The sequence below is a fragment of the Heptranchias perlo genome, chromosome 1, assembly GCF_035084215.1.
Source record: "Heptranchias perlo isolate sHepPer1 chromosome 1, sHepPer1.hap1, whole genome shotgun sequence".
Classification (NCBI taxonomy): domain Eukaryota; kingdom Metazoa; phylum Chordata; class Chondrichthyes; order Hexanchiformes; family Hexanchidae; genus Heptranchias; species Heptranchias perlo.
This window is the reverse complement of record NC_090325.1, coordinates 72367820-72386749: the sequence shown is the minus strand read 5'-3', so window position 1 is coordinate 72386749 and position 18930 is coordinate 72367820. Positions and strand designations below refer to the sequence as shown.

The 18930-nt window shown below is 41.3% G+C and overlaps 1 protein-coding gene across 2 annotated transcripts in view; it reads right to left on the bottom strand.

The window, feature by feature from the left end:
* cwc27 (CWC27 spliceosome associated cyclophilin) overlaps positions 1-18930 on the bottom strand; it is a 304048-nt gene that overhangs the window by 245502 nt on the left and 39616 nt on the right. For both annotated transcript variants that reach the window (XM_067986629.1, XM_067986639.1), the window contains exons 5-7: positions 14598-14696; positions 9087-9190; positions 5527-5596 (exon numbers count right to left, since the gene is read on the bottom strand). In XM_067986629.1, coding sequence (XP_067842730.1) covers positions 5527-5596; positions 9087-9190; positions 14598-14696 — 273 coding nt within the window. The remainder of the gene's footprint in view (positions 1-5526; positions 5597-9086; positions 9191-14597; positions 14697-18930) is intronic.

Sequence of the window (18930 nt, the reverse complement as noted above, 5' to 3'; positions counted from 1 at the left end):
TGAGTCGGTAGTGCCTCCTGCGACGCCGTTCTCTCTGTTGTTGCACTCCGTGCTGTTGTGCAGGTGCGTGTGATGCAGCACTGTGTTGTGGAGCTCCACGTGGCAGAGGTGGACGGCGTGCCTGGCGAGGCTGATGATGTTGCTCGTCCTCGGATGAAGTGATGAATGCAGCTATGGCGTCCCCCATCCTGACGGTGAGAGTTTGAGGGGGTCTGCAAAATAGGTAAATGTGTTTGCACAGCAGAGTTTAGGGTATAGATTAATAATTTTGAGTGGAAAGACAAAAGGTGCTGCAGCCAAAACTCTGTCTAAAGTGACAGGGTGCCCTGTTGCAATAAATGAACATTTCCCCCCACCTCTCAAAGAATCCTTTGCATCTCACACTGGCTGCTGGCTGAAACACGTCTGCTCCAACAGGGAGTGTTTCCCACAGCTTTGGGAAACACGCTGAGGATACTTGAAAATTGCACCCCTGCCAAAATCTCCTGTCAATGAGGTTTGTCAAGGACCTCAACTATCTAAATAAGTATGTGAATTGTCATCCCGCCAGCTTTAATTGCTGGTGGGAGTCCCGCATGTGGGAGCTGCGCATGCACCCGAACGCGTCATTGGGGAACCCGGAAGTAGGAGGGTTGGAGCCAGGCTCCGGACCCGCTCCGGGATTCGCCCATTTTACGAGCCCCCCCAATGCACCCGCTCGGCCATCCGAAAATCGGCCCCAAAGTATTTGTTTAATTTCTCTGCCATTTCCTTATTCCCCATTATAAATTAGAACATAAGAACATAAGAACATAAGAAATTGGAGCAGGAGTAGGCCAATCGGCCCCTCGAGCCTGCTCCGCCATTCAATAAGATCATGGCTGATCTGATCCCAACCACAAATCTAAAGAACACAAGAAGTCGGAGCAGGACCCAGCCACATAGCCCCTGGGCCCTCTCCGCCACCCACAGGGCATTGACCGATCCGAACTCAGCTTCATGTCCAATTTCCTGCCCGCTCCCCATAACCCCTAATTCCCTTTACTTCTAGGAAACTGTCTATTTCTGTTTTAAATTTATCTAATGATGTAGCTTCCACAGCTTCCTGGGGCAGCAAATTCCACAGACCTACCACCCTCTGAGTGAAGAAGTTTCTCCTCATCTCAGTTTTGAAAGAGCAGCCCCTTATTCTAAGATTATGCCCCCTAGTTCTAGTTTCACCCATCTTTGGGAACATCCTTACTGCATCCACCCGATCAAGCCCCTTCACAATCTTATATGTTTCAATAAGATCGCCTCTCATTCTTCTGAACTCCAATGAGTAGAGTCCCAATCTACTCAACCTCTCCTCATATGTCCGCCCCCTCATCCCCGGGATTAACCGAGTGAACCTTCTTTGTACTGCCTCGAGAGCAAGTATGTCTTTTCTTAAGTATGGAGACCAAAACTGTATGCAGTATTCCAGGTGCGGTCTCACCAATACCTTATATAACTGTTAGGGACCCACATTTGCCTTCACAAGTCTTTTCCTATTTACATACCTATAGAAGCTTTTACATTCCATTTTTATGTTTCTCGCTAGTTTACTCTTATATTCTATTTTCCCTTTCTTTATCAATTTAATACTGTCTTTAATTTCTCTTGTTAGCCTTGGTTGGACCACTTTTCCTGTTGGGTTTTTGTGCCTTTAAGGAATATATATTTGTTGCAAATTATGTGTTAATTCTTTAAATGCTAACCATTGCCTGTCTACTGTTATAGCTTTTAATGTAGTTCCCCAATCAACCACAGCCAACTTGCGTCTCATACCTTCGTAGTTTCCTTTGTTTAGATTTAAGACCCTAGTTTCGGATTGAACTACATCACTTTCAAACTTAATGAAGACTTCGATCATGTAATGGTCACTCTTCCCTAAGGGCTCCTTTACAACAAGATTATTAATTAACCCTGTCTCAATGCACAATACTAGATCTAAAATAGCCCGTTCCCTAGTCGGTTCCTCAACATACTGATCTAGAAAACCATCTTGTATACATTCCAGGAATTCGTCCTCCACAGAATTAGTGCTAATTTGGTTTGCCCAATCTATATGTAGATTAAAGTCCCCATGATTACTGTATCACCCTTGTTACATGCACTTCTGATTTCCTGCTTTATACTGTGCCCTACATTACCACTACTGTTTGGTGGCCTATAAACAACTCCTACCAATTTCAGCCCCTTGCTGTTTCTTAGCTCCACCCAAACTGATTCTACATCTTGATCTTCTGAGCCAAGATCCTTTCTCACTATTGAATTGATCTCATCTTTTATTAACAGCGCTACCCCACCTCCTTTTCCTTTTTGCCTGTCCTTCCTAAATGTCGAAAACCCTTGAATATTCAGATCCCAGCATTGGCCACCCTGCAGTCCAGTCTTCGTAATGGGAATTAGATCATACCCATTTATTCTATTTGTGTCGTCAATAATGGCAATAACAGAGACCTGGCTCAAAGGAGGGGAGGATTGGGTACTTAATATTCCTGGCTACAACGTATTCAGGAAAGAAGGGGAAAGAAAGAAAGGATTGGGGAGTGGCAGTATCGATCAAAGAAACTATTATAGCACTGAAAAGGGGTGATGTAGTTGAGGAGTCAAAGACAGAATCTATTTGGTTAGAATTAAGGAACAAGAGGAGCTATTACGCTACAGGCCACCAAATAGTGGGAAGGAGACAGAGGAGAAAATTTGCAGGCAAATTACAGAAAGATGCAAGAACTATAGAGTAGTGATAATGGAGGACTTCAATTATCCCAATATAGACTGGGACAGTAACAGTGTAACGGGCAAAGAAGGGAAGAATTCCTGAAATGTATTCAAGAGAACTTTCTGGAACAGTGTGATCCCAGCCCAACCAGGAAGGAAACAGTGCTGGATCTAGTTCTGGGGAATGAAGTGGGGCAGGTGGAGCATGCATCAGTGGGGAGCATTTGGAAACAATGATCATAATATCATTAGGTTTAGAATAGTTATGGAAAAGGACAAGGAACACTCAAATGTGAAAATGGAGGAGGGCAAATTTCAGTGAGTTAAAAAGGGATCTTGCCCAGGTAGATTGGAATCAAAAATTGGTAGGCAAGACAGTAACTGAACAATGGGAGGCCTTCAAGGAGGAGTTGGTTCAGATACAGAGTAGAAACATCCCTACGAGGGGAAAGGAAGGGAATCCAAAGCTAGAGCTCCCTGGATGACTAAAGATGTAGAGATTAAAATGAAACAGAAAAAGGAGGCTTATGACGAATGCTAGATCCAGATGGGATGCATCTTAGGTTGCTGAGGGAAGTAACGGTGAAAATTGCATAGCCTCTGGCCACAATCTTCCAATCCTCCTTAGATATGGGGATGGTGCTGAAGGACTGGAGGATTGCAAATGTTACACCCCTATTCAAAAAAGGGTAGAGTGATAAGCCTGGCAATTACAGGCCAGTCAGCCTAACATCGGTGGTGGAGAAACTTTTAGAGACAATAATCCAGGGCAAAATTAATTGGCACCTGGAAAAGTATGGGCTAATAAATGAAAGTCAGCACAGATTTGTTAAAGGAAAATAGTGTACTAACTTTGATTGAGTTCTTTGGTGAAATAACAAAGAGGGTTGATGAAGGCATATATGGACTTTCAAAAGGCATTTGATAAAGTACCACATAATAGACTTGTTAGCAAAGTTAGAGCCCATGGGATTAAAGGCGGCATGGATACAAAGTTGGCTGGGGAACAGAAGGCAGATAGTGATGGTGAACGGCTGTTTTTCAGACTGGAGGGAGGTATACAGCGGTGTTCCTCAGGGGTCAGTATTAGGACCACTATATATATATATATAAAAATGACCTGGACTTGGATATAGAGGGTATAATTTCAAAGTTTGCAGAAATGTAGTTATCAATGTGGAGGATAGTAAAAGACTTCAGAAGAACATAGGCAGACTGGTGAAATGGGCAGATACATGGCAGATGAAATTTAATGCAGAGAAGTTTGAAGTGTTGTATTTTGGGAGAAAGAATGAGGAGAGGCAATATAAACTAAATGGTATAATTTTAAAGGGGGTACAAGAACAGAGACACCTGGAGGCGCAAATCGTTGAAGGTAGCAGGACAAGTTGAGATGGCTGTTAAAAAAGCATAAGAGATCCTGGGCTTTATTAATAGAGGCACAGAGTACAAAAGCAAGGAATTTATGCTAAACCTTTATAAAACATCTGTTATCCCTCAGCTGGAGTCGTGTGTTCAATTCTGGGCACAACACTTTAGGAAGGATGTCAAGGCCTTAGAAAGTGTGCAGAAGGGATTTAATAGAATGGCACCAGGGATGAGGGACTTCAGTTATGTGGAGAGACTGGAAGAGTTGTGGTTGTTCTCCTTAGAACAGAGAAGGTCCAAGGGAAGATTTGATAGAGGTGTTCAAGATCATGAACGGTTTTGATAGAGCAAATAAGGAGAAACTGTTTCCAGTGAGAGAAGGGTCAGTAACCAGAGGACACAGATTTAAGGTGATCGGCAAAAGAGGAAACATTTTTTTATGCAGCAAGTTGTAATGATCTGGAATGCACTGCCTGAAAGGGTGATGGAAGCAGATTCAATAGTAACTTTCAAAAGGGAATTGGATAAATACTTGAAGGGAAAAAATTTACAGGGCTATGGGGAAAGAGCAGGAGAATGGGACTAATTGGATAGGTCTTTCAAATAGCCAGCACAGGCATGATGGGCCGAATGACCTCCTGCTGCGCTATACCCTACTATGACTTGCAAGTCTGTAACACACACGTCTTGTCTCTGGGTTGATTCCGTAACAAAAGGTTTTTTTTTGCGGACAGGTCATCAGCCTGATTCAAACCCCCTACCAGGAGGACCGGTGGATTGCCTTTAGTCTGGCTCCTACCTTTCGATCTATCTAGCTTGGGTGGCCCTACCAGGAGTTATTTTCCTGCCAGTATAACATGACTGTGAGAGCTATGTCCTCAGAGCAACAATGGAAGGACTAAAATTGAGCTCAGTCCCCTTGGATTAAGGAGAGTAAAAGAAGCTAAGGTTCCCACTCCAGACAGTTATCTGCTCTTGCTGAAAGTGCATGTGTGGACAGGTCAGATGACCACAGAATCATGGTCATCTGCTGGTACGTGACTGACCACTTAGGAAGCGTACCAAAATGGCACCAAGCACCCCTGGATCCATACCACAAGCAAGGAGTCAACACCGCCAGGAGAGAAAAAGGAAAGACTTTTTTTTAAAAAAAACTTCCCCAAACATAAAAAGAGACTAAAAAAAAAGTTATGTTTGTAAGGGGGTTAAGGATTAGAAAACAAATTGGGTCTTTAAAGGAAAACAGAAAAAATAGTTTCCAGGAGAGAAGAAGGAAAGATTTAACAAAAATGACAAGTAACAAGTGACAAAGTGAAGCACCAACAAGCTATGCCTGAGACATGGCAACTTTACTCCACATCTCAACTTCAGCAACAAAAATTAAAATCAATTCAATAGCTTTTAACAACCAAATGTGTAAAATCAGATTACCACCTGGCTAACTCTGTTCACTTCCTCTTCTTCCTCCTCTGCTTCTTCGCCAAAGGAAAGTAAACTGAAATTTCTGAAACAGAAACAAACAGCCAGCAATTAAAAGTATTTTCTTACTATAACTTGACATTTTCTATATTTCTTAACATGGCCAGCTCCCACTAAAGATATAGCCTTTTTTGATACTGGTTTACCTATATCATTTACAGAAGAGATTTAGCATCGACACGATGTTCTAACTGTAGCTTAACCAATGATTTATATTGGTTTAGCATTATTTCTTTGCTTTTGTATTTTATACCCCTAGTATAAAACCTAGGATCCCATATGCTTTAAAAAAAAACAGCTCAATCACCTTGTTCCCCCCTTGTAAAAATTTGTGTATCTGAACCCCAAGTCTCTGCTCATCTGTTGCTTTTAAACTTTTACCATTTATTCCTTCTCCTTATTCTTCCACCAAAATGTACTACCTCAGATTTCTCCGATTCTAAGCTTGCAAGTGAAGCTAGTGAAGATTAGGGAAAGCGTGCAAACTGTTTAAGGTAGATGCCGTCCAGACAGCCTCAAATAGTAACCACTGTAAAAGTGTTAGCTCTGACTTATCATGAGTCTTGCCCTGTCAAGGAGTACAGCAGGAGATAACTCTACCAATTTACTAACCTTTGCTTGCATAGGAACATAGGAAAAGGAGTAGGCCACTAAGCCACTTGAACCTGTTCCACCATTCAATTAGATCACAGCTGATCTGTATCCTAACTTCATCTACCCGCCTTGGTTCCATACCCCTTACTACGCTTGCCTAACAAAAATCTATCAACTTCAGTTTTGAAATTTTCAATTGACCTAGCCTCAAAAGCTTTTGGAGGAGAATGTTCCAAATTTCCACTACCCTTTGTTTGCAGAAGGGCTTTCTGAAATCACTCCTGAACGACCTAGTTCTAATTTTAAGGCTATGCCAAAGGAAATAGTTTCTCTCCATCTGCCCTATCAATTCCTTTGAACATCTTAAACACCTCAATTAGATCATCCCTTAATCTTCCATATTCAAGGGAATACAAGCTTAGTCTATGCAATCTGTCCTCGTAATCAAAACTTTTTAGCCTCGGTATCGGCTACACCCGCTCCAAGGCCAATATATCCTTCCTGAGGTGTGGTGGCCAGAATTGAACTATACCCTAAATGGGGTCTAACCAGAGCTCTGTAACATAACTTCCACCCTTTTGTATTCCAGCCCTCTTGAGATAAAGGCCAACATTTCATTAGCCTTTATAATTATTTTTTGTACCTGTCCATTAGCTTTTAGTGATTTCTGTACTTGGACCCCTAAATCTCTCTGTTCATCCACACTTCCTAGCTTCTCACCATTTAGAAAGTATACTGAACTATCTTTCCTAGGTCCAAAATGGATGACCTCACACTTTCCCACATTGAACTCCATCGTCCACAGTTTTGCCCACTCACTTAATCTATCAATGTCCCTTTGCAACATTCTGCCCCCGTCTACACTATTTACTGTGTCATCTGTGCAGTGGGTTTACTTAAAAAGTTTTCCTTCCAACAACAACGTGCATTTATATGGCGCCTTTAATGTAGCAAAAACGTCCCAAGGCGCTTCACAGGAATGTTATCAAACATAATTTGACACCGAGCCACATAAGGAGGTATTAGGACAGGTGACCAAAAGCTTGGTCAAAGAGGTAGGTTTTAGGGAGCATGTTTAAGGAGGAAAGGTAGAGATGTGGCGAGGTTTAAGGAGGGAATTCCAGAGCTTAGGGCATAGGCAGCTGAAGGCAATTAAAATCGGGGATGCGCAAGAGGCAAGAATCGGAGGAGTGCAGAGATCTCGGAGGTCTGTAGGAGGTTACAGAGATAGGAAGGGGCGAGGCCTTGAAGAGATTTGAAAACATGGATGAGAATTTTAAGATCGAGGCTTTCCCCGACCGGGAGCCAATGTAGGTCAGCGAGCACAGGAGTGATGAGAGAACAGGACTTGGTGCGAGTTAGGATACGGGCAGCAGAGTTTTGGATGAGCTCAAGTTTATGGAGGGTGAAAGATGGCAGGCCACCCAAGAGAGCATTGAAATAGTCCAGTCTGGAGGTAACAAAGGTATGGGGATGAGGGTTTCAGCAGCAGATGAACTGAAGCTGGGGCGGAGGACGGGCGATGTTACAGAGGTGGAAGTAGGCAGACTTGGTGATAGAGCGGATGTGTGGTCGGAAGCTCATCTCAGGTCGTGAACTGTCTGGTTCAGCATCAGACAGTGGCAAGGGAGAGGGATGGTGTCAGTGTCTAGGGAACGGAGTTTGCGGCGGGGACCAAAGACAATGGCTTCGGTCTTGATTCATGAAAATGCTATCAACCTAAAAGGCTAGTTCTTCTCTGAACATGTATAAAAAAAAACTGAAATCTGAAATAAAAACATTAAAGCTAGAAATACATGCCAATCTCTCAGGATCTGGAGAAAGAAAAGTTGACACTTCAAGCCGAGATGAAGGATCTCAAGCTGGAACAGTAACCTCTCCTCTTTTCAGATGCTGATGTACTCTTGTTTATACTACTGAAATGATACTTCACTTTGATGAGGTGCCAGATAAAAATTCTGAAACTCCCATGACTAATTCTAGAGATCACTGTATCAAATTTGACTGTCCATCTGAGTCTGGAGATCCTCTATGTATGGGTTTATAGATGTGCCAGTGCTTGCTGGGACTCAGGAAAATTATGATGTTCTCCATTAATTGCAAGCTTTGTTTCGCACATCATTTTTCTATCTTAGAACATACACCTGAGCTCTTGTTAAATCAGTCTCTGCTGTAGGATTAGAAAGCTGAAGCAATTTCAATACATTACTTTTCAGCTACTGACTCAGCTTGATAATTATATTTTGTGGATTAAATGCTACAAAACCACCACTACATAAATGCTGTCCATGTGTCAAAAAGTAAAATTATCCCTGCATTTTTTTTTAAAACTGAAAAAGAAACTGGAGATATGTTTTTTCAAGCAGAAATGTTCTTAAAATTTCAAAAAAATGTGCACTTAGCTTCTGAACCAGAGAACGAATATGCAATTTGTGGTATGCTTGCTGCTCTTCACTCAAAAAAGAGCATTTAAAAGCATTCCATACCTTTGATTCCAATTTTATTTCACTTCCAAGTTTTGCACATTTTTTCTTCTTGAATTGTAATACTAATCGACTTCAATAAAGCCCCAAACTCTAATTTTTTGTATGCAAACGGCAAAATTTTCTATACTGCAATACAAATGGTCCAACATTGCAAGCAACCCTCTCAGTGAGAAGATGCCAAATGTAGACACATTTTTTTCTTGAACTGCACACAGCACACACTACTTTATCACTTGATAAAGGAAGGAGGTGGGAAAGTCACATCTAAGATGAAGCTTTCAATTAAAGTATGTGACTATAGCTCAAAAATAAAAAGAATACTCAACATGCATACCAATGACAGAAAGAGTTTACACAGGTTTGTATATGAAAATAGAAAAGAGGTTAGGTATATTAGAAATGGGCAACAAGAATGATACAAAGATTTTTTTTTACTTTGTGCCTTTGGAATGAGATTTTTTCACTTCTTCCTCTCTCTTTTCCTTTTTGTGTTTTTTCAATACTCTTGGAACAATGTCATCAAAGCTATTGTGCAGCACCTAGAAAAGTATTTTGATAAATGTTCAGCTTAAAAGCAAATATTTAGAAACAAACAATGAATTTGCTTTTATATACTTTCAACACTGAGACTGAGGTCAATCCCTAAATGTTAGAGAAAAGCATCGTTCCAAAGTTATATCTGGTTTTCAAAAGTTCCAGGGATGTAAATATTTATACACATGCATTCTAACTTAGAAACAGACCTCACAGTTATTTACGTAAACATTTGTTGACTCACTAATTTAGGCGTCCATGAACACTAATCATATTTTTCTGTAGGACAATGGAAATCATAGTGGCTACAACAATGTACTACTTTTCATAAACATGCAATTATGCCTTAAGTTTCTCTGGTATGCACTTGAATCATTAGAAGTTGCTTGCATTCACAAATTACATTGGTGACATCAAGTGGCAGAAAATTGGTATTGCAACTTTTTATAAAACATCTTGGATATCTGAAGTTACTACATGTGAATGTGAAATTTATCTCCAGTCTAAAGTGATGAAAAGTGAGATTTCATCCTGTCATGGTTATGTGTATTTTTAAAAGCTCAATGAAAGCAGATTCTGTTCTTTTCCTAAGATTAAGATGGCAGATCAGAGCCAATCTGTCTGCCAAGGCAGCTAGCTCATCCTGTGACCTGCTGTTTAATTAGGACATTGCTGTGAAGTGTAAATTTCTGCATAACATTCAAGACAATGGTTAAGTACGTGTGATTGTAGGCTCTTGTAGCTGAGCAAACAAGTCAAAAGCCCTTCTTAAGATTGTAAACAATTTTACAACACCAAGTTATAGTCCAGCAATTTTATTTTAAATTCACAAGCTTTCGGAGACTTCCTCCTTCCTCAGGTAAATGTTTCAGGAGCTCCTTGAAGCCTACGCATTTATACATATAGAACAATACATGGTGTTTACAGACTGCCCCTGCAACTGCCCGTTGCCAAGGCAATCACCGTGTTCAGACAGAGAGGTGTCACCTGCAGAACCCCCGAATACACATTCAACAAAAAAACAAACAGGGAAAAAAAAGAGAAAAAAAACAGAGAGAGGCAGAAACATCCGGAAGGCAGAGAGAGCCAGCAAATGACCCATTATATTAAAAACAGATAACATTTGTTCGCTGGTGGGGTAACGTGTAGCGTGACATGAACCCAAGATCCCGGTTGAGGCCGTCCTCATGGGTGCGGAACTTGGCTATCAATTTCTGCTCGACGATTTTGCGTTGTCGTGTGTCTCGAAGGCCGCCTTGGAGTACGCTTACCCGAAGGTCGGTGGATGAATGTCCATGACTGCTGAAGTGTTCCCCGACTGGGAGGGGAACTCAAACAGACCATCGTTCGCAGCAAATTACCTAGCTTTCAAGAGAACAGCGTCCACGACGCCACACAACCCTGCCACGGTAACCTCTGCAAGACATGCCAGATCATCGACACAGATACCACCATCACACGAGAGGACACCACCCACCAGGTGCATGGTTCATACTCCTGTGACTCGGCCAACGTTGTCTACCTCATACGTTGCAGGAAAGGATGCCCCAGAGCATGGTACATTGGCGAGACCATGCAGACGCTGCGACAACGGATGAACGGACACCGCGCAACAATCGCCAAACAGGAGGGTTCCCTCCCAGTCGGGGAACACTTCAGCAGTCATGGACATTCATCCACCGACCTTCGGGTAAGCGTACTCCAAGGCGGCCTTCGAGACACACGACAACGCAAAATCGTCGAGCAGAAATTGATAGCCAAGTTCCGCACCCATGAGGACGGCCTCAACCGGGATCTTGGGTTCATGTCACGCTACACGTTACCCCACCAGCGAACAAATGTTATCTGTTTTTAATATAATGGGTCATTTGCTGGCTCTCTCTGCCTTCCGGATGTTTCTGCCTCTCTCTGTTTTTTTTCTCTGTTTTTTTTCCCTGTTTGTTTTTTTGTTGAATGTGTATTCGGGGGTTCTGCAGGTGACACCTCTCTGTCTGAACACGGTGATTGCCTTGGCAACGGGCAGTTGCAGGGGCAGTCTGTAAACACCATGTATTGTTCTATATGTATAAATGCGTAGGCTTCAAGGAGCTCCTGAAACATTTACCTGAGGAAGGAGGAAGTCTCCGAAAGCTTGTGAATTTAAAATAAAATTGCTGGACTATAACTTGGTGTTGTAAAATTGTTTACACTTCTTAAGATTCACATTGATGTGGAGATGCCGGTGATGGACTGGAGTTGACAATTGTAAACAATTTTACAACACCAAGTTATAGTCCAACAAATTTATTTTAAATTCCACAAGCTTTCGGAGGCTTCCTCCTTCCTCAGGAAGCCTCCGAAAGCTTGTGGAATTTAAAATAAATTTGTTGGACTATAACTTGGTGTTGTAAAATTGTTTACAATTAAGATTCACATTAGTAGTAATTATTTCTTACACTATTTTAAATAGAGTTCATATTCTGCCAAGTAGTTGTTACATTGCATTTAATTTTAAAATGATCTGTTTTAGATGTCAAAATAATATTGAGCCTTTGATCTGCTATCCTGAGATCAAAGAAATGTTTAATTTATAAACTGGAGGCTTTTGATGCTGAAGGAGTCATCAATGGTACCCTGAAAGAGAGTTCATCTGGCTAGTCCTTCAGAGGAAGGGGGTTGTTACCAAAGCACTGTGCAGGAGAATGAAAATGCCACGTTAAAAGAGGAGACCTAGTCTGTAGCAATCCTGAATCTTTCCCTAGAACTTTACTTCTTCATCAAATGATTGTTTCGAAGTTCTACCGTGCAGACAGCACAATAGTAAATTAGCCCTCTGGATGTTTTTCCAAATGTTTTGAGCTTACTGACTGTACAATGTAGTGCATACCCATTTCTCATGCTTCACCGTGTCATCTAATTTGTAAATAATTAGGTATTTTAGCTTGTATCAGTCTGTTCCTTGATGTAGTATTTTCACTTTCTGAATTGATTGAAGAGATAATGGAAACCTTACGCAAGTTCTAGTATTCAATTTACTGCAGTTAGGTTAATTATTAGACCCAACCCATGTTACCCTCTGCAAGGGAAGAACACTCAGGAAGCGCATTTCCTGTTCATGTGGGAGAAAGCACGATCAACAGAAGTTCTATGAAAACATTGAAAAAGAAAACAGTACCTTAAAAGCCAAAAACATAACATCTTAATTTGTGAAGAATCCATTTAACATTTCTATCATTGCTGAATCCTCCAGGATATTTCCATCATCCTTATTCCTTAAAGGACTTGCTGGATCGTAAATGTGTCAGAATATAGGGCCAGAAATTGTTTTAAAAAGAACAGTGAGCTCAACAGTGCTCACCATTGTTGGTGGCTAAATGAAAGAGCAAGTTCTGGCATTAGCATATGCGCAGGCAAACGCGGAAATCCGGAACTTGCTCTTACTGGCTCGCTGGTGATTTGACAGGTTCGCCTTAAAGGGATATTGACATCTGCAATCAACAGAATCAACGGACCAGCGCCAACTCGCTCTTCTGTTGGAGAGCTGGAAACTAACTAATATTGCCACAAAACAGGTATACTTAAATATACCAGGTCTAAACTAAGTTTTAACAGTGCGGTGAGTCTTAATGACTGCCAAACAACTAAAAATTGACTTTTAAAATGTGGAGTCTCATTACTCCATATTTTAATAGTTTTTGGTCATTAAAATTTTTTTTGTTAACTTTTTCTTTCTGTCTCATTTATTTAATGCGACTATTTCTTACCCTCTCTTTTTCTCGCTGTCTATAACAGTTTTTATAAATGATTTTATTGTGGTAACTTTCACTTTCTGGTTTTTACATTGCAGCTTGTACTTCAAGATTTTGACTCTTTGCAGCTTTTCAAGGATGCTGCAATCTGATTGGTCGAGGGGAGAGAACAATCCTCTTGCTTCTTCCATGGGTCCTGGCTTCACTGGAGTTAATGCTGGGCTCTTCTCAGCTTCCTATTAGAGGAAGTGCCCGCAATAAAGTTAGTGGGTGAGTATAAATCTATGGAATGGCGAGCGGTGTTCGTTTGCCGCTCAGAGCAATTTATAGGCCAATGTCACTAAAATATTTATTTAGGATTGCTCTTCATCCCAACTCAGAAATTTCCAGAACATTCTTGTGGCTGTCCAGAATGGCACATCATTAATAGACATTGTGCAAATTACCTCACTCTTCTTTTGTGAAAATGGTTCAAGGAGTTTCTAATTTTCCTCCTAACTGCACATCCACTAAAATAAGGTTCTGCTAAATAACTATGATGGAAAGGAAAGCTGTTAATTGAAAACAGAGGGCCTTTAAAATAGTGCTTGAATTCTCTTTGGCTATAAAGGTAGAGTATGATGGAGAGTGTAAAGGGTAAAAGAGTCATTAGGGAGCTGGAAGAGGACCTGTGGGTTACATCTACCCACAAGGCTTTGCAGTTACACAACAATGATCCTAAACCATTTTTCCATTGGTTAAAGTTCCCAGATAAAATCCAAGATTTGGCCATCTACTCCTGAAGGTTTCAGTATTTTGATAAAGGCAACGCAAGTGGATCGCTCCTAAAACTTTATGAAGTTGCCAAACGCAATCCTCACAAAAACAAAATTCAGCTTGATCCTTTTTTGATTCACCCCGGGCCTCCAAATTAAATGCCACAATGATCTGAAGAACAATCTTACAGCTACTGATATCAGCAAGATTCCTTTAGTTTTCAGTCTCACAAGGATCCCCCTTCTTGTGGCTAGGGATCACAACTGCACTCTGTACATCTCAAACAGAATCCTATTCTCAGGCCTCAGAAAAGTAGCTGCAAGGCAAATCAGCAGTTCTTGACAATATGTGTTCCAACTCTGAGAGTTCCCCTCAAAGCGCTCATTTTAGGAATTTAGCATGAATACCATCTATACCTGCAACTAAATCATTAGCTCGTCGACATAATAGAGACTATATCGTCTTAGTGAATTGGTTTATTAAAAGCTTCTGTCTGAGCAGTATGCTCTTCAAGTTTTTTGAACCTCCACAAAGACAATAATATCTTATTGCTGCTACATACAAGGCCAGATGGTAGCCTAGTGGTTGTGGTTGTGGATTTCTCATGGCCCCAGGGTAAGTACAACATATTTGCTGTAACTTACCTTTAGCAAGACCGGAAATGTACTGTTACAGATCCACCCTGTGGTGAATGTTAAATACCGCAGTTAGAATTAACACAAAGGGCTGGAGTTCAGTTGATTGACGGTAACAACATTAAGTGGCATAAATTTATACCCTCACAGCACCACATTCATAGAACAGATTGATGGATTAAATAGAAGAACTGTATCCAAAAAGTACTTCTGATGTAATGACTATGGACTCCCTACTTAAATTTGGTATCATACAAACAATTAAAATATGAATTTCAAATTGGTCATCTCACCTCTGTAGATTTAATCTTGTGGGGACTGATTGGTCGTTCATCTTTATCAATTTCTACTTCCGCTAATCTTAATATATTATAAATAGTATCACCAGTCACCTGTAAAAAAAAATCTATAATAATTTTCCCACCAATAATCAAAACAGGATTATCTTATTAGATTCTTATTCTACAACGTACTGTTGATGAAATTCAATTGCATGGATCAGTCACAACTCTCATAACTTTGAATGTGATCTACATTAATTAAATTTTGTATACATATATGTATATAAAATGTATTATTAATGTAGAGCATCTTCAAAGCTATAACATAGTTCTGACCTAAATATACATACATACATATAAATATATATATACACATACATCTTCAATGCACTTATTGCTCTTATTATTTTAGTAAAGGCAGAATAAAAACTTTACAGAACTTAATGCCAGTTTGAGGGCCATGGTTGGGAACAAAGTGATGAGTTTTGTTGGGGGTGAGTTGGCAGTGGGGATTGGTGGGGTGGCATGGGTGCTCAGGGCAGGGGATACAGGAGTGGTATTACACAGTAAAAAACAGCAGGAAAAGGCACAGGCTCTCCGAGCAGGTCCGGAATGAAGGAAAATCATATGTTTCCCTTCCCCTTGCAAGGTTTTAAAAAAGGCTTTCCATGATAGAAAGAGAAAGTTGAGCAGAAGAGGAGAAAAAGAAAGAAGTAGCTACATGAAGGTAAGAGAGACAGGTAAGAGAGAGAACACACTCTCTGACTTACTGTGAGCAACTGCAAAAGCGATCCACTATATAAAAGTCTTGCATACTTACCATTAAGCCCTTCTAGCTCCATCTCTAAAGCAATTACAGGGGTAAATCAACAAACAGCATAAGCAAAGTATATGCTTTAAGTAACAGAGACTTGCCCCAGCTCAGTTTTGAGAAAACCCTTTTGGGAAACCAGCTACAGCAATGAGAAAAGCTGCGTTCCCAGCAATAACCAGGGCCTGAGTTTAAGTGATTTACTATGAAAGTAAAAGCATCATAAGCACACAAACAACTTAAAACTGGTTCGCAGGCACAGCCAGCAATAATGGCTTATCTCGTTGCAGGGCATGGGATGAAATGAACTGGTGCTCAGGGCAGGGGTGGCAGTGGGGAGAAAAAAGAAAGTCCAACTCTTGAAGTGGGGATAGGCCAGCTTGGAGATTGAGCAGCAGAAGAGGTGGCAAGAGAAAGCAGCAAGAAGCGACAAGGAGGGAGGATCAGGTGACAAGCCTGACTTTTACAAGTCTGAGATGGCTGGCACTGGAGAACTGTGCCACCTTCCTTGGAGATGAAGCTAGGACGGCTCAACGGTAAGTATGCAAGACTTTTAATACAGTTAAGCCCACTTAAATGAACTGATAAAAGAATAAAACGTTTGAGAATAAAATCTTCATGCACAAATCCCTTTTCGATCTTTTACAAAGGTAGCTGTCCCTGTTAAATGAATAAAACACTTAAGTGAATTGCGAAAGTCTGGATTTATTCATTTAAGCCTTACACTGCCTCGCTAAAGCCAATGTGTAAGCCCTTTTTGCCAATGAATACGTTTAGCTCTTTTTACAAGTGTCTTTGTTTAGTTGTGAAAATTGCCTAGTCACCAAATCAGTGATGTTTCAGTCTTTTTCACCACTACAGATGCTAGGGTGCAAGCACTTTTGGTAATCAATGTGGAACCGCCTCATCAGGTGCCAATGCTCAAGCTTTGTGATGCTTATAATTTACTCATATTTTAGCGAAGCATAAACCCTTCGGCAACAAACTGTGGCAGAAACTCTGTCTCCGTGAATATTTTATAAGTCCTTTCTTAAAGATTTTTAAGTGCTTTTTTGCAATGAAGCAAATGATATAAATATACTTTGTTATCCATAACTGTGTGACTGTATTTATAGTGCTTTAATTGCAATCCTGTTTGCATTCTATTGTTAGCTTCTTGCCAAACTTGATACAACAGTCAAAACGGATAAAAGAATAGAACCGTTAAGTAAATAAAATTACTTGGCAAAATCATTGTTCATTTAACTGTTGTGCACTGTATTATATAGTGGATCGTTTATGGAGTTACTCACAGTAAATCAGAGGGTGCGTTCTCTCTTACCTGTCTTACCTTCATGTGGCCACTTCTTTTTCTCCTCTTCTGCTCATCTTCCTTTTACAGTCTCATCTATTCTGTCTCCTCTGATTCTCTCTCCCGTGCTCTTCTTTTCTAGTGCTTTGTCTTTTTGTTCTCCCTTCTACCATTTTCTGACCTCTTCTGTCCTTTCAAGTGGGAGGTATGGACGACAAGCTAGCATCTTGTAGTGGCAACAGCAGAGTGCTGGGCAGAGTGCTGCAAGTCACCTAATTGCGGGTGCCTTTTGAACTGTGGTTGGAAGGCAAGCTGTATTTTCTCGTGATGAATGTGGCTCACAGTCAGGGAAGGCAGGAGAGAGAAAAAAAGGTGAGGAGCAGGTGCTCAGTGTAGGAGGGAAAAGGAAAGGGTAAGAGGAAGAAATCAACAACTGCTTGGTGCAGCAGGATTATGTGAATACCTTTAATTGTCTCCTCAGCCTCAGATTTGGGGAAGCCATAGAATCATAGAAAATTTACGGCACAGAAGGAGGCCATTCGGCCCCTTGTGTCTGCGCCGGCTGAGAAACGAGCCACCCAGCCCAATTCCACTTTTCGGCATTTGGTCCACAGCCCTGCAGGTCACGGCTCTTCAGGTGCACATCCAGGTATTTTTTTTTAATGAGTTGAGGGTTTCTGCCTCTACCACCCTCTCAGGCAGTGAGTTCCAGACCCCCACCACCCTCTGGGTGAAAAAATGTTTCCTCATTTCCACTCTAATCCTTCTACCAATCACTTTAAATCTATGCCCCCTGGTTATTGACCCCTCCGCTAAGGGAAATGGGTCCTTCCTATCCACTCTATCTAGGCCCCTCATAATTTTATACACCTCAATCAAATCATCCCTCAGCCCCCTCTGTTCCAAGGAAAACAACCCCAGCCTATCCAATCTGTCATCATAGCTAAAATTCTCCAGTCCTGGCAACATCCTCATAAATCTCCTCTGCACCCTCTCTAGTGCAATTACATCCTTCCTGTAATGTGGTGACCAGAACTGTGCACAGTACTCAAGCTGTGGCCTAACTAGTGTTTTATACAGTTCCAGCATAACATCCCTGCTTTTAGATTCTATGCCTCGGCTAATAAAGGAAAGCATTCCATATGCCTTCTTAACCACCTTATCTACCTGTCCTGCTATCTTCAGGGATCTGTGGACATGCACTCCAAGGTCCCTCACTCCCTCTACACCTTTCAATATCCTCCCATTTATTGTGTATTCCCATGCCTTGTTTGCTCTCCCCAAATGCATTACCTCACACTTTTCCAGACTGAACTCCATTTGCCACTTTTTTGCCCACCTGACTAATGAGGAGGCTCACCACCACCTTCTCAAGGGCAATTAGGGATGGGCAATAAATGTTAGCCTGGCCAGCGATGCCTACATCCCATGAACGAATAAAAAAAAAATCCACTAATATCTTCCTGCAGCCTACAGCTTTCCTCCTCACTATCAACCACACGGACTATCTTTATGTCATCCGCAAATTTCCTAATCATGCCCCCTATGTTTAAGTCCAAATCGTTAACGTATACCACATAAAGCAAAGGACCTAGTACCGAGCCCTGCGACATCCCACTGGAAACAGCCTTCCAGTCGCAAACACGTCCGTCGACCATTACCCTTTGCTTCCTGCCACTGAGCAAATTTTGGATCCAATTTGCCACATTCCCTTGGATCCCATGGGCCTTTACTTTTTTGACCAATCTGCCACGTGGGACCTCGTCAAAAACCTTGCTAAAATCCAAGTAGACCACATTAATTACGCTACCCTCATCGATCCTCCTCATCACCTCCTCGAAAAATTCAATCAAGTTAGTCAGACACGACCTCCCCTTAACAAATCCGTGCTGACTGTCCTTGATTAGTCCGTGCCTTTCTAAGGGACAGTTTATCCTGTCTCTCAGAATTGATTCCAATAATTTGCCTACCGAGGTTAGGCTGACTGGCCTGTAATTACTCGGTCTATCCTTCGCTCCTTTTTTAAACAACGGCACAACGTTAGCACTATTACTTAATGTTAGCCACTATTACTTAAAGTTTTTGCAGCTTAAATAACTGAGATTTCCCCAAAGTTATGCAGAAGCCTTTAAAAGAATTCCCTCCAAATAATAGAAAAGGTGGTTCCCAGCCGTAATCAGGAACTGGCTTTTGAAGTGTGGGGAAGGATTCAGTGTAGGGCTCCCCCCTTACTTTGAACTCCA